This window comes from Salmo salar, chromosome 03, assembly GCF_965601325.2.
Source record: "Salmo salar chromosome 03, fSalSal1, whole genome shotgun sequence".
Classification (NCBI taxonomy): domain Eukaryota; kingdom Metazoa; phylum Chordata; class Actinopteri; order Salmoniformes; family Salmonidae; genus Salmo; species Salmo salar.
In genome coordinates, this window is record NC_138293.1 from 8,994,022 (window position 1) to 9,015,196 (window position 21,175).

Genomic DNA, 21,175 nt, shown 5'->3' on the forward strand with positions numbered 1-21,175 from the left:
CATGTTTAAAAATTGTTTTTATTTATTTAACTAGGCATGTCAGTTAAGAACAAATTGTTATTTACAATGACAGCCTAACCCGACCAAACCCGGACGACGTTATGCCAATTGTGCGCCGCCCTATGGGACTCCCAATCACGCCCTGTTGTGATACTGCCTGGAATCAAACCAGGGTCTGTAGTGACGCCTCTAGCACTGAGATGCAGTGCCTTAGACCCGCTTCGCTACTCTGGAGCACTCCGAGGTGACATGCTTCTCAGACACAATTTGGGAAAACTAAGCAAAAGGACATGTTTTACAAAGAGCATCGCCTTATTGATACGCAATACCTCTTCACCTTTGCCTTCAGAAAATCTCAACCCGAAATACTGACTTCTATCCCTTCTAGAAGAAAAAAAATATGCTAAGAAAACAAGACGACAGGTGCAGTTGCGGCATTAACAGTTTTATACATCTATGCGCGAAGGCCAAAACTGAATTCTGACGAAGTTCGTGAAGAGGGCTGTAATAGACTAGAGCCGAAAGTGCTAACTAAAATCATACTACGTCCACGAGTAGACTGCCCGAAGAAGATACTTCACATTTCAATAAAATAAAATCAACTGTGGAAAAAAAATAAACATGACCAATGACTCAAAACAGACACTACTTTTGTCCAAACCATCTCCACTTTAAATATTTAAATACTCATAGACAATATAAATAAATGACATTTTCCATAATTCTTTATGGAAATAGGCGAAGGTAACAGCAGTTGTCCAGATATTGGGCGATGTTATCTGTTACCCCGAGCTCTGCTACTTTTATAAATCCAGTGAAATAAGGAATATGGCCAAATGATTGGTGAGGCCACAAAACATTGGCCAAGTCAGAATTCATATATAAAAATACAAACAAACTGTAGGCGAATAACGTTTTTGTTTTACAAACTCAAAAGCTGTACATCTGTTTTTTTTTTGCCTCCACAGCATTTTAGAAGTAACCTTTTCTCAATGCAACAACAACAAAAAAACAGGGTGAGATATGCTGAAGCTGCAAAAGTCCTATATCCATGGTACTGAGTGGTAAGATTAAAGGCTATTCTCACTGATAATCACTTCAGATCAGAACACACATTGTCATTAGAAAATGGAGTAAAGAACAAGGCACTGCTTTTAGCTAGAGCCTTGAACCGTGTACCCTAGCCTCGTCACAACGGAGCCTTGCACCGTGTACCCTAGCCTCGTCACAACGGAGCCTTGCACCGTGTACCTTAGCCTCGTCACAACGGAGCCTTGCACCGTGTACCCTAGCCTAGTCACAACTGCACCGTGTACCCTAGCCTAGTCACAACTGCACCGTGTACCCTAGCCTCGTCACAACTGAGCCTTGCACCGTGTACCCTAGCCTCGTCACAACTGAGCCTTGCACCGTGTACCCTAGCCTCGTCACAACTGAGCCTTGCACCGTGTACCCTAGCCTCGTCACAACGGAGCCTTGCACCGTGTACCCTAGCCTCGTCACAACGGAGCCTTGCACCGTGTACCCTAGCCTCGTCACAACTGAGCCTTGCACAGTGTACCCTAGCCTCGTCACAACTGAGCCTTGCACCGTGTACCCTAGCCTCGTCACAACTGAGCCTTGCACCGTGTACCCTAGCCTCGTCACAACGGAGCCTTGCACCGTGTACCCTAGCCTCGTCACAACTGAGCCTTGCACCGTGTACCCTAGCCTCGTCACAACTGAGCCTTGCACCGTGTACCCTAGCCTCGTCACAACGGAGCCTTGAACCATGTACCTTAGGCTCGTCACAACTGCATTCATAAACATTGTATCAGAATCTTGTAATTGTCTCTCCCTTGCATGTTTCATGGATGGAATATTTAATTAAATTATATTGTAATAAGTCTCAACTTAAAACATAACAATTATGTTTACCATTGAAACTGTTCGGTGGAAAATACAGTCCCCCAAGCCAAATAAGATGACCTGGGTGGAATATCTACAAAAGATATCAGTTAGACAAAAAGTAAAAATACAGTCAGGAGCTGTGTTAAAAATTAATCTGACAGACTCTGTCCTGGATTAAATCAAAGGCGTGCTGTTCATAAGGCACTCACTGTTGACAATGACTCTTTTAAAAGGCAATTTCCCTGATGTTCGAAGATGGCATTCATGGTGAACGCTACAGATGACGGCTCAAGCTTAAAATGACCTTTTAAAGTCAAGTGCAGTACACTTCTCAACAACGCGCCTTTAATTTAATCACGGCCTCTATTCAGTTCAAATAGCTATAAGTCCTGTTTTGAATGGAAAGCTTTACAGGCGTCAATATGGAGAATCCAATAAGCCTCCCATCCACTGGGCTGCGCTGTTTTCCCAAGAGTTCAGAGCGTTACATCTTATTGCAGGCTCCACAATGGAAAGTCGCCTAGGTTTTTGTCAAAGTTTTCAATGTGCACTTTTGTTGTGTCATAAATTCTGGTCCATGTTGATACAACATCCCACCCAAATCAATCCTGAGGTGAGTAGGACAGGCACCCCACTATGCAAGACACTTTTTTGTGTATTCATCAATGTCTTCACCTCCTCCAATCCCTCCATCCCTTTCAATCTAGGCCACGTTTAGTTGAACCTGTAATGTGGAATGGTATTTCGGGCGGGCCGGGCTATTGGGTAGAGCAGTGTTTCCCAACCCTGGTCCTCCAGTACCTTCCAACAGCCCAACCCTGGTCCTCCAGTAGCCTCAACAGTGTTTCCCAACCCTGGTCCTCCAGTACCTTCAACAGCCCAACTCTGGTCCTCCAGTACCTTCAACAGCCCAACCCTGGTTCTCCAGTACCCCCCAACATTGTTTCCCAACCCTGGTCCTCCAGTACCTTCAACAGCCCAACCCTAGTTCTCCAGTAGCCTCAACAGTACACAGTTTTGTTGTAGCCCTTGACAAACATACCTCATTCAACTCATTGATGGCTTGATGATTCGTTTACAAGTTGAATCAAGTGTGCTTGTCTAGGGTTACAATAAAAATGTGTACTGTTGGGGGGGTACTGGAGGACCAGGGTTGGGAAACAATGGGATAAAGGGTCGAAGGCCGGGGGTTATTGGGTAAAGGGTCAACACATGGTCACCAGGATGCTAGGAAGACTTAAAGGTCCAGCAGCAACATCTCAATAGGCACACACACACACACAATTCATCACACAGATTGCAGATTGAACCCGTTGCACTCCCAGTGCTGTTTGTCTGGTTCCCCCACTGAATAGGGCTTGGGAACATGGAGGGTACATGCTTTCCTTAAAACTCATCTATCTTCTTCTGCAGGTATTGGAGGATGGAGTCCATCCCCTGCGAGGAGCCCCAAACTCTCTTCAGCGCCTCACACTCGCGTTCGTTGGCCTGCTCCAGGGCTGCCCGGTTTGCGTTTCGGACCAGTGCTTTGGACTCCCGCAGGACCTACAGTGCCAGCAGAGGCCCCCACCCCACCCGGCAGGAAAAAGGAAAAGAAAATGACTGATGGATATGGATGCATTGAAGGATATTGGCATAGACTCGCTTAACCATTCACTGTGGGACATGAGGTCACTCTTATGTTAACAATGTCTGCACAGACGATTCATGAGAAATTTTGCAACATCCAGATATTGTGACTTGATCTCAATTCAATGTACTCCTAAAAGCATTATATCATTTTTTTAAAAACACACTCTCGGTTCCGTTTCGGGTTGGGAGACGTTGAAAAGTTAACAATTCAAGTGGCCACTGTTGTGGCTAGGAGAGAGTATATATATATATATATGAGTGTCAGCGACATAATGTTTATGGTTTTTGATGAGACAAAAACGAACAAAAAAAGAGGGAGGACAACGAGGGCTGGGGAGGGCAGTGGGCGTACTGTGACTGTGTAGAAATATTTTTTTATATCTTCAAAAATCAAATGAAAGAGGATGACTTACAACTGAATTACAAGAGACTAGCTCCCTAATGCGAACCATCACCTCCTGAGTGAAAGTCCCGGGCCACAGCACCTGGGAGACAAGCCCTTTAGCACAGGCCTCCTGGGCCGTCAGCTTCCTCCCACTCAGCAGCATCTCATTGGCCTGAGAGACGAGAGGTAGGGGGAGGGAGAGAGAGAGAGAGAGAGGGAAGTGGAGGGAGAGAGAAACAAAGAGAGAAGAGGGAGGGAGGTTAACGAGCCACTGAACATGACGATTGTCAAATGAGCAACAGAAAAACACGTGCCAAACTAGATTTCAGTCTTGGAGGTGTGTTTCCTGACCGATTCAGTTTGGTTAATGATTGTCCCCTATGAGACACTGTAGGAAGCCTATTTCACTTCCTCAAAATCCCCAGAATGAATCTAAGATAAAGAAATCTGTAATAAAATGTTGACATTTTTGCCGAGGATGTTTTAGTTAAGCAATTTGACATCTAGCTAAGGTGTTTGGTGCAGTATTTCTGAAGTAAAGAAATGCGCAACCTATTGTCTTATGTAAACAAAGTCTGTGCTGATGGACCCGTCTGTCTCACTGTCTATGCTATTGGATTAGAGAGCAAATCACGGCAGCTTTTCACCCCATGTGAAGTCAGGTGTACACTACACGATTTTTGCCCCGATTTGGCCTGTTCCAGACAAGTTTGAGATCGGAGACAAAATCCCCATGTCGTTGCGGTGCGGCCGTCACCGACGCTCGATTAATGTGAGCAGGTCAGGGACGCAATCTGAGGGCCGATCCCGTCTTCGGGCAGTCCTAGTATTTTGAAACATTTTACATTTAAATGTAAAAATTTTTTTTTTTTTAAATCGGGACAAAATCTGCAATGCTCTTGTAGTGTGAGATCTGCAACAACAAGTTTTGAGAACGGTGATCAGCAGTAGCCAATGAGAGCTCGCCAGAGAAAAAGCCAGTAAGATGATTACTACTGGTATGGATGTGTAGACTGGAGCCATGATTACTACTGGTATGGATGTGTAGACTGGAGCCATGATTACTACTGGTATGGATGTGTAGACTGGAGCCATGATTACTACTGGTATGGATGTGTAGACTGGAGCCATGATTACTACTGGTATGGATGTGTAGACTGGAGCCATGATTACTACTGGTATGGATGTGTAGACTGGAGCCATGATTACTACTGGTATGGATGTGTAGACTGGAGCCATGATTACTACTGGTATGGATGTGTAGACTGGAGCCATGATTACTACTGGTATGGATGTGTAGACTGGAGCAGGAGACATGATTACTACTGGTATGGATGTGTAGACTGGAGCCATGATTACTACTGGTATGGATGTGTAGACTGGAGCCATGATTACTACTGGTATGGATGTGTAGACTGGAGCCATGATTACTACTGGTATGGATGTGTAGACTGGAGCCATGATTACTACTGGTATGGATGTGTAGACTGGAGCAGGAGACATGATTACTACTGGTATGGATGTGTACTTTCCTTTAACCCAAGTGTAAAATCGTTACAGCTCTGATATTCACAAGAAATGTTATTCAATTCAAAATGTTGGCTAGATATTTCAACTCTGTAATGGCAAGCGTGAATGTCTCCGACTGAAAACATTTACGAGACTGCTTTGAGCCACAGATCGTTCTAGCTACGTTAACAACCTAAAATCACATCATTGTTTTCACGAGACAGCGTGGTATGGAGAATCGTCACGACCAAGTGAGGAATCTTGTAGTCTGAGCCAGATCCTTTTAGTGTGCACACCACTACGATCGGCAAGACAAAACAAGATAGGTCATTTAACGTGAGAGGCTCAGCGATGTTTAGGATTTTGAAAGTGGTGTACTGTACACCCGGCATTAGTGGGGAAAATGGACATAGTCAAATCAAAATCCAACCTTCATTTACCCGTTGTGAAGCACGGATGCTTGATTCAAACCCACGATCGCACCAGTACAATGTGATCTAGAAACCGCTAGCCCACCCCAAATCACTGACACAGATTAAACCTAGTCCTGGAGCAAAAAGCAGCAAAAAAAATGGTGAGTGCTACACTTAAAACCAGTTCCCAAAACAATATCTGTATTTCTGTGGTAAACAACTCCCCCCTCTGAGAATGTGGAGGATTTTCAGCATCAACTCACCGAGGCCACGCCCATGATGCGAGGGAAGGTGATGGAGGCGCAGGCGTCGGGTGTCTGTCCGTAGGTGGTGTAAGGCGTCTGGAACCAGGCTCTCTCGTTGGCCCAGACCACGTCACACAGCGGGAGGATGGAGGCTCCGAGGCCCACGGCCGGTCCGTTCACGGCTACGATGATAGGCTTCTTGAATTGGATGAAAGTGTTCACGAATGTCCTGAGAGGATGAGAACAACAGACTGGGTCTGAATCACCGTCTTCTGTGGCATTATTACAACGACTGACACTACAACACACAGCATTCTACTAGTCTTTTTCACCAGTTTCAAAAATAAGCAATGATTCCAGACAACCGTCTACAAATCTGTCATTTGCACTGATCTGAATGAACTGACCAGAGATGAAAATCCAGCCTAATGATGAGCTTCCACCATTTTGTTTTCTTTAATCAGTGCAGATGAGGATGAGGACAGATTTTTGGACAATCGAGAAATGAGGAAGTTGAGTCATCCTTCCGAACTTTTAAAAATACATGTTTTTTTCCCTCCCTTTTTGAAAATCATCCACATAAAAAAAAATATAGAAACAGAGGTAAGCCTTCTGACCTACCTAATGGTCTCGGCCATCTTGATGCTCTCTTTCTTACGGTCGTCGGTGAGCCGCCTGATGAAATAGATGAAGTCCAGGCCGAAGCAAAAGAAGCTGCCTACGGCGCTCAGTAGGACCAGCTTACTGTCATCTGATGCCGCTGTGGCCATGGCACTCTGTATCTCCTTCATCACCTGAGGCAGCCAAGAGAGGGAGAGGTATTCAAAAATATGATCAATTTTTATGGGCCAGTTTCCCGGACACAGATGAAGCCTAATCTTGGACTAAGAAGCCCTTTCGATGGAGAATGATCACTGGAAATACTTTTTTAGTCTAGGGCTTAATCTGTGTCCAGAAAACCATCCCAATATATTTTTGAAGGACCAGTATTTTACTTTCAGACATTTTGCTTACATTCATCAATTATATTTGACTACCAACTGCTTGGAAATGTTGGCATAACAAAACTATAAAAGTACTACTAACTGTCACGCTGAATAACAATTGTTTTGTTAGGGCAAAGACAGGCAGGCGTATGACTCACGTTGGGGTTGAGTGAGTTATTCTCCGAGGTCTTGGTCGAGAGCAGGATGTGGGTGAAGCCGTCCTGCTTCTTGACGACGAGGTCCCTGTAGCGATAGGCACTCTCCGTCTGCCGTACGCTAAACCGAAGGCGCTTGTCGAAGACCGAGCGCTGCTCTTCGAAGCGCCGTTTCCCCGCCACTCCGGAGACAGTGGTGACTCGCGCCACGGCACTCTGCAGGTTAGATGTCCCATTGACTGCCAGAGCCTCCATGAGTGTCGATGTACCTGGTGGTTAAAAAAAAAAAACCAAAAAAAAACACAAGATACAGGGGGATGGAAATGGGAATAATTTCTGCCTTTCTTAATATTGTCTGTTGTAATAATCAGCTAGATTAAATATTTGGAACATGCTGAATAGTTTACTACATGTCATGAGTAGGTCTCAGTGCGTTTCGGGGCTTCCCTTCTGTTCTACTCAACAGTAGATGAACAGTGCACCAAATTTGAGTTAATTGATAATGAATGAGTGAACACTGAGACGAAAGGGGAGAAAAGGAATTGGCCTGGAGTAAAGATTTGCATGGCAGTGACCCCAATCACTCCCCTCGGGCATTGTGGTCTACAGAATGAGAAGTTTGTATCTTCATAAGTCCTCCAACGCTACTTCCAGCAGCATCTGGTCCTCCAATGATAAAACAGGTCCAATCAGAGGCAACACAACAATGGCTTCTGCCGTTTACTGCTGCTCTTAAATTGATTGTTACTTTTATTTCTTATTTTCCTTAACTGCATTGTTGGTTAAGGGCTTGTAAAGTAAGCATTTCACTGTAAAGGTCTACACCTATTGTATTCGGTGCATTTGACATAACATTTGACATAATTGACTTTAAGGTACAACCTGGGTTCAGTAAACAGCACAACGACAACAGTTATTGCAGTCTATTGAAAAAGCCTTACCTTTCCCATTGAGGGTGCGTATGGATGCGGGTGTTACGGGCACTTGCTGAGGGATCAATGGGATTTGGCTTTGAGTCCTGGGCCGAGTCCCCATGCGTGCCCTTTCTTCCCCAGGCCCCAGCAACAACCCCAGAGGCTTCTCCAACAGGGCCACCTCTGGGGGCACAGAGTCCTGCTCCTGACCCCCCTGCTCCAGACTGTGGGCCGCCTCGCTGGGCGACTCTTCAGAGTCCACCCAGCTGCTCATGGGGCTTTTGGGAACCAGGATTTTGATCCCAGACTTAGCCAGGTCCATGTTCCGACGCGCCGTGCCCACTGGAGAAGCCGCAGGCCCATTTGTGAAGTTGGGACTAGAAATGGCACAGGTGGTGCAATCACTGTACTTTTGGCTCAATATAAGCTGCTGTGTGTCCGTTTTGGAGTCAAGTGGTGGCAACTGTGGTTGCTGCGGCCGTTTGGAGACGGCCGTAGCTGCTGTGGCGGGCGAAGAGACGGGTTTCACTAGAGCGTGGCTTCCTGCACCACTATTGCCACAGAGTGGCTGAGGCCTGCAGATCTGTTTGCGGGCGTTGTTGCTTGAACTGTGGCTGTGGACTGTGCTGGGAGAGCTTTGAGTGGAGCGCAGTAAAGTGCCGTCTCTCGGTCTTTCGCCGTGTGACTGATTAAAATGGTGAATGAACTCCATGCAGGCGGAGAGGTGCGACTCGGGCTCCCAGGTGTCCCCCTCGTATCCGTACCCCCTCCAGCGGACCAGGTACTCCATCTTTCCCTTCTTGTTCTTCCGTTTGTCCACAATTCTCTCAACCTGTGACAGAATTAAACAAAAGAGTTGGCAGTGGCAGTGACTGGACGTGGGGCAGTCACTAAGTCATGATCATTGAGACTGAAACGTCTAGGCTATAGCCCACACTGGGCAAATGTTTCTTCGGTATAATGGCGTTAGCAACAATTTATATGTGCATTCCGCTACCTACTAAAAAGGAAAGAAATGCGGGGGTAATTTTCTTTATTCCATACAAACCATTCAATGATGAAATGTTAAACTAAATGAGCCTGCTTCCCTGTTTTTAAAATCAGGTCCCTACACAGGCTCAGAATCCTGTGATGATGGGACATTTCCTGGCGACAGTAGTCCTTGCAGTGCTTCTGCCATTAAGTCTTGGAGGCCCAAAAACTTCTTAACTGCAGATATAATGATGTCCAGTACAATTACTAACTGTGGCTATAAAATGCTACAAGATCCACCTTCTTCACAATAAGTGGATCCAGATCACTTGATTGACGTATAACATTTGCAACTGGTTGAGATGCATCCACCACCATATCTTCTTCAGCACTGTGGCCTCTTGCCCCTTCAACTCTCTTCACCGCCAACACATAGGAGAGTTGTTGTACAGCCATGATCCTTGACACCTCAACCTTTTTCACCCTAACAGGGAACTCTGGGTATTCGGAATATATGATCCCTACCACAGTTGCAACATTTTACATTCACAGACTCTCAAACATATTCCTTCCGTCTGCAAACACATGACAAACATTTTACACTTCTTGCGTTGCATCGGGTTTTGCATGAACGCTCTTATGGCGTATCTTATATATCCCAAACTTTACATAGGGTGGTAAATACTCAACATCAATAATACAGATTAACTTTGCTCCTTTTTCCTATTCTCTATGCAGAATATTTTATTGGATTATCAAATGCCCAACGGGACACCAGAGAAGACCTTTTACTGGTGCCCTGTGTCGAAAATAAAAGCTTCATGTGTCGATCATGTCACCAGCCACAATGCACGCTCCTTTAACTCTTTAATTAAATACACAGGATATCAACACCATACCACTCCTGGTTCACACTGGGCTACATGTGAGACATCAGAGATGTATTCAGTAAACCACTGGGTTGATAAAAGGCAGTTACTCTACCCACAGGCAAGTAGTGTGACTACTGAATAGATGACTGTGGCTGAATGGGCCTGTTTATTGTATTAGCCTACTTTTTGATATTCCTCCTATCCTGTGTGTGTTTGTGTAACTAGGCAGCTGCAACAGCTTTGATTTAAAAAAAAATTATATATATTTATTACACACACACCCATTCAAAAGTTTGGGGTCACGTAGAAATGTCCTCGTTTTCCATGAAAAGATACATGAAATGAGTTGCAAAATAAAATGAATAGGAAATATAGTCAAGACGTTGACAAGGATATAAATAATGATTTAATTGAAATAATAATTGTGTCCTTCAAACGTTGCTTTCGTCAAATAATCCTCCATTTGCCGCAATTACAGCCCTTTGGCATTCTAGTTGTCAATTTGTTGAGATTTCACCCCATGCTTCCTGAAGCACCTCCCACAAGTTGGATTGGCTTGATGGGCACTTCTTACGTACCATACAGTCAATCTGCTCCCACAACAGCTCAATAGGGTTGAGATCCGGTGACTGTGCTGGCCACTCCATTATAGACAGAATACCAGCTGACTGCCATTTTACTAAATAGTTATTGCATAGTTTGGAGCTGTGCTTTGGGTCATTGTCCTGTTGTAGGAGGAAATTGGCTCCAATTAAGCGCCGTCCACAGGGTATGGCATGGCATGGCGTTGCAAAATGGAGTGATAGCCTTCCTTCTTCAAGATCCCTTTCACCCTGTACAAATCTCCCACTTTACCACCGCCAAAGCACCCCCAGATCATCACATTGCCTCCACTATGCTTGACAGATGGAGTCAAGCACTCCTCCAGCATCTTTTCATTTTTTCCGAGTCTCACGAATGTTCTTCTTTGTGATCCGAACACCTCAAACATAGATTTGTCTGTCCATAACACTTCTTCTTCTGTCCAGTGTCTGTGTTCTTTTGCCCATCTTAATCTTTTTATTGGCCAGTCTGAGATATGGCTCTTTCTTTGCAACTCTGCCTAGAAGGCCAGCATACCTGAGTCGCCTCTTCATTGTTGATGTTGAGACTGGTGTTTTGCGGGTACTATTTAATGAAGCTGCCAGTTGAGGACTTGTGAGGTGTCTGTTTCTCAAACAAGACACTAATGTACTTGACATCTTTCTTGCTCAGTTGTGCACCGGGGCCTCCCACTCCTCTTTCTATTCTGGTTAGAGCCAGTTTGCGCTGAGATCTTCAGTTTCTTGGCAATTTCTCGCATTGTATAGCCTTTATTTCTCAGAACAAGAATAGACTGATACGTTTTTTGTCTCTGGCCATTTTGAGCCTGTAATTGAACCCACAAATGCTGATGCTCCAGATACTCAACTAGTCTAAAGAAGGCCAGATGTATTGCTTCTTTAGATCAGAACTACAGTTTTCAGCTGTGCTAACATCATTGCAGAAAGGTTTTCTAATTATCAATTAGCATTTAAAAATGATTAACTTGGATTAGCTAACACAACATGCCATTGGAACACAGGTGTGATGGTTGCTAATAATGGGTCTTTGTACGCCTATGTAGATATTCCATTCAAAATCAGCTACAATAGTTATTTACATGATTAACAATGTCTACACTGTATTTCTGATTAATTTTATGTTATTTTAAATGGACACAATGTTTTGCTTTTCTTTCAAAAACGAGGACATTTCTAAGTGACCCCAAACTTTTGAACAGTAGTGTGTATATATACACACACACACAATATCAGTCAAAGGTTTGGACACCTACTCATTCCAGGGTTTCTTTATTTTTACTATTTTCTACATTGTAGAATAATAGTGAAGACATTAAAACTATGAAATAACACATGTGGAATCATGTAGAAACCAAAAAAAGTGTTTAATTAACAAATCAAAATATATTTGAGATTCTTCAAAGTAGCCACCATTTGCCTTGACAGCTTGCACACTCTTGGCATTCTCTCAACCAGCTTCCAACAGTCTTGAAGGATTTCCCACATATGCTGAGCACTTGTTGTCCATTGCTCGTGTTTCTTGGCCCAAACGTGTTTCTTGGCCCAAACAAGTCTCTTCTTATTGGTGTCCTTAAGTAGTGGTTTCTTTGCGGCAATTCAAACATGAAGGCCTGTTACTTGAACTCTGAAGCATTTATTTGGGCTGCAATTTCTGAGGCTGGTAACTAATGAACTTCTCCTCTGCAGCAGAGGTAACTCTGGGTCTTCCTTTCCTGTGGTAGTCCTCATGAGAGCCAGTTTCATCATAGAAACAGAAGTTCTTTACATTTTCCGGATTGACTGACCTTCATGTCTTAAATTAATGATGGACTGTCGTTTCTCTTTGCTTATTTGAACTGTTTTTGCAATAATATGGACTCGGTCTTTTACCAAATAGTGCTATCTTCTGTATACCACCCCTACCTTTTCACAACAACTGATTGGCTCAAACGCATTAAGAAGGAAAGAAATTCCACAAATTAACTTTGAACAAGGCACACCTGTTAATTGAAATGCATTCCAGGTGACTACCTCATGAAGCTGTTTGAGAGAATACCAAGTGTGTGCAAAGCTGTCAAGGCAAAGGGTGGCTATTTTGAAGAATCTCTTGTATACAATATATTTTGATTAGTTTTAACACTTTTTTGGTTACTACATGATTCCATAGATTTGATGTCTTCACTATTATTCTACAATGTAGAAAATAGTAAAAATAAAGAAAAACCCTTGAGGAGTTGTCAACTTTTGACTGGTACTAATATATCTATATATCAGATTTCTGTAGCTATGTGTCAGCCTATGTTAACTGTCTTGCTGTGTAAGAGCTCTGTGAGTAAGATTTCCAATGTAGGCAATTTAACTACCCAGTATATGGCAAACCTGAACGTGATAGAAAGACAATGAGCATGTTGAGTTTGAAACTAACTTTACGCCATTACATCACATGGTCTAGATAAAGGATAGGGGTAGACTTGGCTACCTATAATAGTTAGCCTACTAACTAAAGATGGAAAGCGTTCACAGAATTGCATATAGAATAGTAATTGAATATTATATCTGAAAGAATACGCCTAAAATGTTGGATTGGCATGTAAAAAAATATATATAAAAAAATACCTGGCTATAATTGTTTGTGAATCATTATTAGGAGTACACCTGGAGAAGTGAGGCACAATCTGGGTGCAACTTGTAACAGAGCGGAAAGTACAAAAAAGCTCACTAGTTACCTAACTTAAAACTAGTCAAGAAGACGCCGTGACTATCGCTGCCCGCATCTAATCACAACAACACACAGATCTAGCTAATCACACAGCAGCTCTTCATGCTAATAAATATGGAAGGCTAACGTTAGCTATCGTAAAGTGGCCCAACTTCGACCTACAGTAGTACTCTAGTAGGCAACGAGTCCTGGGCTGACATTTTTATGAAGCTGTTAAGTGGTTTTCAAGCCAAGTAGCTAGCTGGCTTACTAGCTACACGAAACCAAAAACAAACAACAAAAAAAAAACATTTCAGATAATGCTAGCTAGCAGTCGATAGTAGCTAGCTAACTCACCTCATAAAGCTCTTCCGAGGCCATTATGAGCAATTTATCTCGCCGTTTGGCTATCAAAACGTATTTGGTTTAAGGCACCTTCTCCTCAAGATGTGACGAAGCCCAATTTAGGTGTCTTTGGACTACGCCCAATCCTCGTAACGTTAGCTATCTAGGTACTCGGTGTGGTGTTCTGTCCAGCCCAGCATGTGAACTTTTTGTCTGGGGGTCTGTGTACCGAACTATTTATTTTGCGCTCTCACAGCTGCGCATATTTTGCGCATAAGGATGCGGTTTTGGAACCTAGACAGACTGCTGGTAGCTCAGTGATGCACAATGTATATATATTTATTTTTCGCTTCAGTGTATATATATTTATTTTTCGCTTCAGTGTATATATGGAGTCAATGTTCAATACATTAGCCTTCATAATCGACTGTTTGATATTGTCCTTTGCAATTGTTGGGTGATCACAAATGACATATTTTCCTTTCTTGCTTTTTCATATGCTCTACACTGTATCAGTGATGTCTTTGACTGTATGGATTTATGCATTAAAGCCATTTTCATTACTTGACTTAAACCTTTCATGTTGTAGTTACACATAGGCCTATATACATTGCATTTATACATCTTACATGTAGGCTTTGTGACCTGAAATCCTTCATACAAAGGCACATACATATGGATGGCGGAAGATAAGTCAGTTCATGTGCATTATTATGTCAAAAATCAGTGCTGCTCTCTCTTAGCAAAAATATACCAGATAGTCCTTGGTAAGCAAATTCAGTGTAGATTTGGCCTCGTGTTTTAGGTTTTTTTTCCTGCTGAAAGTGAATTCATCTCCCAGTGTCTGGTGGAAAGCAGACTGAACCAGGTTTGCCGCTAGGATTTTGCCTGTGCTTAGCTCCATTCCATTTATTTTTTATCCTGAAAAACTCCCCAGTCCTTAACATGATGCAGCCACCACTATGCTTGAAAATATCGAGTGTGTTGTATTGGATGTGTGGTATTGAATGCGTTGTATTGAATTTGCTCCAAACATAACTGTTTGTATTAAGGACATAAAGTGAATTGCTTTGCCACATTTTTTGTTGTTGCAATATTACTTTACTGCAGTATCACTTTAGTGCCTTGTTGCAAACAGGATTCATGTTTAGATTTTTTTGTTAAATTCTGTATTTTGACATTATGGGGTATTGTGTGTAGGTCAGTGACAAAATATCTTAATGTAAACATTTAAAATTCAGGCTGAAACAACAAATTTAGGAAAAAGTCAAGGGGGGTGAATACTTTAAAGCACTTCCCAACCTATAGACAGAAACTAAAACAGGAAACACCCGTGCTCAGGTCTGTCCAACGATGGTCTGACCAATCGGATTCCACGCTTCAGGATTGCTTCGATCACGTGGACTGGGATATGCCTCAGACAACAACATTGATGTATATGTTGACTCGGTGAGTGAGTTTATGAGCAAGGTGCATTGGAGATGTCGTACCAACTGTGACTATTAAAACATTTCCTAACCAGAAACCGTGGATTGATGGCAGCATTCTCGCAAAACTGAAAGTATGAACCACCGCTTTTAATCATGGCAATGCGACTGGAAATATGACCGATCCCCTCCGCAAGGCAATCAAACAAGCAAAGCGTCATTATAGAGACAGAGTAGAGTCGTAATTCAACGGCAAAAACACAAGAAGTATGTGACAAGGTCTACAGTCAAACACGGATAACAAAAAAGAAAACCAGCCCCGTCGCGGACATCGATGTCTTGGTCCCAGACAAATTAAACAACTTCTTTGCTCGCATTGAGGACAATACGGTGCCACTTACAAGGCCTGCTACCAAAGCCTGTGGGCTCTCCTTCTCCGTGGCCAACGTGAGTAAAACATTTAAAACGTGTTAACCCTCGCAAGGCTGCCGGCCCAGACGGCATCCCTCACTGTGTCCTCAGAGCATGCGCAGACCAGCTGGCTGGTGTGTTTACGGACATATTCAATCAATCCCTATCCCAGTCTGTTGTCCCCACATGCTTCAAGATGGCCACCATTGTTCCTGTTCCCAAGAAGGCTAAGGTAACTGAACTAAATGACTGTTGCCCTGTTGCACTCACTTCTGTCATCATGTAGTGCTTTGAGAGACTAGACAAGGAGCATATCACCTCCACCTTACCTGATACCCTAGACCCACTCCAATTTGCTTACCACCCCAATAGGTCCACTGACGATGCAATCGCCATCACACTGCCCTATCCCCTCTGGACAAGAGGAATGCCTATGTAAGAATGCTGTTCATTGACTAAAGCTCAGCATTTAATACCATAGTACCCTCCAAACTCATCATTAAACACCCTGTGCAACTGGGTCGTGGACTTTCTGACGGGCCGCCCCCAGGTGGTGAAGGTAGGAAACAACATCTCCACTCCGCTGATCCTCAACACTCAGGCCCCAAAAGGGTGCGTTCTCAGCCCTCTCCTGTACTTCCTGTTCACCCATGACTGCGTGGTCATGCACGCTTCCAACTCAACCATGAAGTTAGCAGACGACGCTACAGTGGTAGGCTTGATTACCAACAACGACGAGACGGCCTACAGGGATGAGGTGAGGGCCCTCGGGGTGTGGTGTCAGGAAAATAACCTCACACTCAATGTCAACAAAACAAAGGAGATGATCATGGACTTCACGAAACAGCAGAGGGAGCACCCCCTATCCATATCGACAAGACAGTAGTGGAGAAGGTGGAAAGTTTTAAGTTCCTCAGCGTACACATCACGGACAAACTGAAATGGTCCACCCACACAGACAACATGGTGAAGAAGGCGCAACAGCGCCTCTTCAACCTCAGGAGGCTGAAGAAATTTGGCTTGTCACCTAAAACACTCAAACTTTTACAGATGCACAATCAAGAGAATCCTGTCGAGCTGCATCACCGCCTGGTACGGCAACTGCACCGTCCTCAACCGCAAGGCTCTCCAGAGGGTAGTGCGGTCTGCAAAACACATCACCGGGGGCAAACTACCTGCCCTCCAGGACGCCTACAGCACCCGATGTCACAGGAGGGCCAAAAAGATCATCAAGGACAACAACCACCTGAGCCACTGCCTGTTCTCCCTGTTATCATCCAGAAGGCGAGGTCAGTACAGGTGCTTTAAAGCTGGGACAGAGAGACTGAAAAAACAGCTTCTATCTCAAGGCCATCAGACTGGTAAACAGCCATCACTAACATAGAGAGGCTGCTGTCAACATACAGACTCAAATCTCTGGCCACTTTAATAAATGGACTTAATAAAGGTATCACTAGTCACCTTAAATACCGCTGCTTTAATAATGTTTGCATATCCTACATTACTCATCTCATATGTATATACTGTTCTATACCATCTACTGCATCTTGCCTATGCTATCATTAGTCACTTTAAATAACACCACTTTAATAATGTTTACATATCCTACATCACTCATCTCATATGTATATAGTGCTCTATACCACCTACTGAATCTTGCCTATGCCGCACGGCCATCGCTTATCCATATATTTATATGTACATATTCTTATTCATCCCTTACATTTGTGTGTATAAAGTAGTTGTGAATTTGTTAGATTACTTGTTAGATATTACTGCATTGTTGGAACTAGAAGCACAAGCATTTTGCTACACTCGCATTAACATCTGCTAACCATATGTATGTGACCAATAAAATGTTATTTTATGATTTGGTGCTGAACGCTTAGCCATAGTCAATGAACAGCATTCTCACATTGGTGTTCCTCTTGTCCGGGTGAGAGAGGGCAGTGTGTGGAGTGCAATAGAGATTGCGTTATCTGTGGATCTGTTGGGGTGGTGTGCAAATTGGAGTGGGTCCAGGGTGTCTGGGATGATGGTGTTGATGTGAGCCATGACCAGCCTTTCAAAGCATTTCCTGGCTACAGATCTGAGTGCTACGGGGCGATAGTCATTTAGACAGGTTACCTTGGAGTTCTTGGGCACAGGGACTATGGTGGTCTGCTTGAAACATGTAGGTATTACAGACTGGGTCAGGGAGAGGTTAAAAATATCAGGGAAGACACTTGCCAGCTGGTCAGCAAATGCTCTGAGTATGTATCCTGGTAATCCATCTGGCCCTGCAGCCTTGTGAGTGTTAACCTGTTTAAAGGTCTTACATCGGCTACGAAGAGCGTGATCACAAATTCGTCCGGAACAGCTGGTGCTGTCATTCATGGTTCAGTGTTGCTTGCCTCAAAGCGAGCATAGAAGGCACTTGGCTCACGCCACTGGGCAGCTTGCGGCTGGGTTTCCCTTTGTAATCCTCTGATAGTTTGCAAGCCCTGCCACATCTGACGAACGTCAAAGCCAGGGTAGTAGGATTCGATCTTAGAAGTCGTAGCGGGATTTCTTACAAGTGTCCGGATTAGTGTTGCGCTCCTTGAAAGTGGCAGCTCTAGCCTTTAGATCAGTGCAGATGTTGCCTGTAATCCATGGCTTCTGGTTGGGATATGTACATACGGCCGCTGTGGGGACGATGTCGTTGATGCACTTATTAAATGAAGCTGATGTGGTAAAAGCCTCAATGCCATTGGACAAATCCCAGAACATTTTCCCGTCTGTAACTTAGCATCCGTTTGAAGTATCACTGGTACTTCCTGTTTTTGCTCGTAAGCAGGAATCAGGAAGTTAGAGTTAGTCAGATTTGCCAAATGGAGGGTGAGGGAGAGCTTTGTATGAGCTTCTGTGTGGAGTAAAGGTGATCTATTAAAAATGAGGTAAAACAGATTTCAGTTTCCCTGAATTAAAATCACCAGCCACTAAGAGCACTGCCTCTGGATAAGCATTTTCTTGTTTGCTTATGGCTCTATAAAGATTTTTAAGGGCGGTCTTAGTACCAGCATCATTTTGTGTTGGTAAATAGACAGCTACAAAAAATATAGATGAACACTCTTGGTAAAAAAGTATGGTCTACACTAGCTTATCATGAGGTATTCTAACTCAGGTGAGCAGAACCTTGAGACTTCCATAATATTAGAGATCATGAACCAGCTGTTGTTAACAAAAGACACATCTCCCCCAATTGAGTTTAACCGAGGCTGCCGTTCAATCCTGCCGATGTATAGAAAAATCAGCTTGGTTATATTAGCCATGTCCTTGTTCAGCCACGACTCAGAGAAACATATTACAGTTCTTCAGGTCCCGTTGATAGGATAGTCTCGAACTGAGCTTGCCCAGTTCGTTTGCTAGTGATTGTACGTTCACCAATAGAACAGAGGGTAGAGGTAGTCTATTTACTTGCCGACATAATTTTGTCAGGGTACCCGCACGTCTGCCTCTCTTACGCCGTCTCTTCCTTTTACGAGTCTCATGATTTTGGGCCTGGTCGGGGGTGAGCAGTATGTCCAGTGCTATTGACCTTAATGTGTGGTAATTGATTTATTTCATTAAAGAACTTCATTTCATTAAAGAACTAGTTCACTTAAATTGCTAAATAATTACTAATTTGTTCCCCTTGCCCTGAAAGTAATCTATGGACAAGGAGAGACTGCACTCCCCTTTTGGGGTTTGTTCACATAGCTACTGTCACCAATTACTAATTTCGGAATCCAGAACCAAATCTTGTGCGAGCTAGTGTAGCACATGGGGATGTGTGAAACGTACTCCTCAGCCTGAAGTGTCACCACTTGCACTGCCGAATTGCTAGTTTTTCGCGTTGTGCCGACTGGTAAGAGGCTTCAGGAGGGCGGTCTCGTGTGCTAGCTAGGCAGAGGTTTTGGGTTTACACTAGGTCGCTTCTTGGATATACATCTGGGGGGTGGAAGTGGCAAAATCTGAACTAGTGGAAACAGACGATTCAGCCAATCACCACGATAGAACCACAAAAAAATCCCCGCACCCACTTCGAGCACCACCTTGCCAAAATAATACAGAGCTGCTACGTGTATGAAAAGCAGGCTGTCATTGTAAGATTTTAGCTGCTACAGTACACGTTCTGAAAGCGCATCCCAGAGGAAGCGTAAGTGTTTAGCCTTGTGACAAAACTCATACAGACAAATCATCAAGAACTGTAAAAAACATGCTTGGCAAGACAGTTTGATTGCATTTATAAGTATGTTTATTGGAAAAGAGCCAGTTGGGGTCAGGACATTGTCGCCCTTGGACGAAGAAGAGTTCCACATTCAGGGCTCCCGAGTGGCGCAGCAGTCTAAGGCACTGCATCTCAGTGCAAGAGATGTGTCACTGCAGACCCTGGTTCGATCCCGGGCTGTAGTCCCATAGGGCGGAGCACAATTGGCCCAGCATCGTCCGGGTTAGGGGAGGCCGGGGTAGGCCGTCATTGTAAATAAGAATTTGTTCTTAACTGACTTGCCTAGTTAAATAAAAGGTTAAATAAAAATACATTTCTTCTCCGTCCTTCTCAACGACCAGGTTACTGTCGTTATGTAGGTACATGCGACACATCTTGAACCCTTGAGCCTGGCTCTTGGTTTGCCACATCATCTTGTTATCCCTCTTGTACATGACAAAGTTGCAGTCATCTTGCATGCACAGGCGGTAGGCGTCGCGCTGTCCTGCGGTGTCAGAGGACCACATCTGCTTCCAGCCATAGATGACAAAGTTACCGTCCTCCTGTGCAGACAAGAGATAACAAGAAATAGTCAGGTTGGTGGATACATTTTGGATGCACGTTTTCTGGTAAATGTTAGAATAACAGTACCGGTCATAGTTTCTACATTTATACTACAGATATTCAAAATGTATTTCCTAAAATGGTGAGTCACAGCGTAATCCTTTTTTCATCTGAAGACTGGATTGTGGTAAGAAATGTTTGTGTATCTACAAGACAATTTGAATGTTTTTAGATGGATCAAAAGGTTAAAATAGTTTGGGAGCTACTGCCCTAATTAATCAATATCTGACTAAAGATTACACATTTCTATGTCTGACATTCTATTCATATAGCAACTTTGAAAAGGCTTCAAATCTACCTGGAAAACTGCCTTGTATTCCTTGTTATTGGACCACATGTAGTATCCCTTACGCATATCATCATATTTGGACATGTACTTCCTGCTCTTGATTCTGAAATAAAATAAATGGTGCTTTGCTGCAGGAAGGACTGGTGCACTTCACAAAATAGATGGCATCAACGAAGAAGGAAAATGATGTGTCTATATTGACGCAGTCAGGAAGGAAGTTAAAGGTTGGTCACAAATGGGTCTTCCAAATGGACAATGACCTAAGCATGGGCAGTTATCTTTCCAAGGAAATGTACTTCCTAAATTTGATTAGGCTATAGTTTAATACATTGCCTAGAAATAAATATTGATCAACCATATTTGTCTCCATCACTCCACTCTAAAAATAGCTCAAGAGAAAGTGCAAGTCTCTCCAACTCTGCTCTCTTCAATCTACAGCTAGCATATTGGCTGACATAGCCCAGTAATACAGATCAATCAATCAATCAATCAAATGTATTTATAAAGCCCTTCTTACATCAGCTGATGTCACAAAATGCTGTACAGAAACCCAGCCTAAAACCCCAAACAGCAAGCAATGCAGGTGTAGAAGCACGGATAGCCTAATATAAATGGGC

General features: G+C 43.6%; 1 protein-coding gene and 1 pseudogene across 1 annotated transcript; both read right to left on the minus strand.

Annotated features, from left to right (window-relative positions):
- LOC106597143 (chromodomain Y-like protein) lies at positions 1–13,839 on the minus strand. The gene is made up of 7 exons (XM_014188372.3): positions 13,610–13,839; positions 8,157–8,961; positions 7,219–7,484; positions 6,696–6,868; positions 6,093–6,303; positions 3,936–4,079; positions 1–3,435 (listed from the first exon to the last, which is right to left on the minus strand). Exons 1-7 carry the CDS (start codon positions 13,631–13,633, stop codon positions 3,277–3,279), a joined length of 1,782 nt encoding a protein of 593 aa, XP_014043847.1. The 5' UTR covers positions 13,634–13,839; the 3' UTR covers positions 1–3,276.
- Positions 13,840–19,717: 5,878 nt separating this feature from the next.
- Positions 19,718–20,642, minus strand: LOC145877475 (B-type lectin plumieribetin pseudogene; annotated as a pseudogene).
- Positions 20,643–21,175: the final 533 nt, after the last annotated feature.

Bases quoted from the DNA above. Each gene is read 5' to 3' on its own strand.
- LOC106597143 (XM_014188372.3), bottom strand. From the start codon at position 13,633: ATGGCCTCGGAAGAGCTTTATGAG. The intron at 7,485-8,156 runs GTAAGGCTTTTT...TTTAACCACCAG, and splicing joins ACGCACCCTCAATGGGAAAG to GTACATCGACACTCATGGAG. The intron at 3,436-3,935 runs GTAAGTCATCCT...CTGGCACTGTAG, and splicing joins TAGTCTCTTGTAATTCAGTT to GTCCTGCGGGAGTCCAAAGC.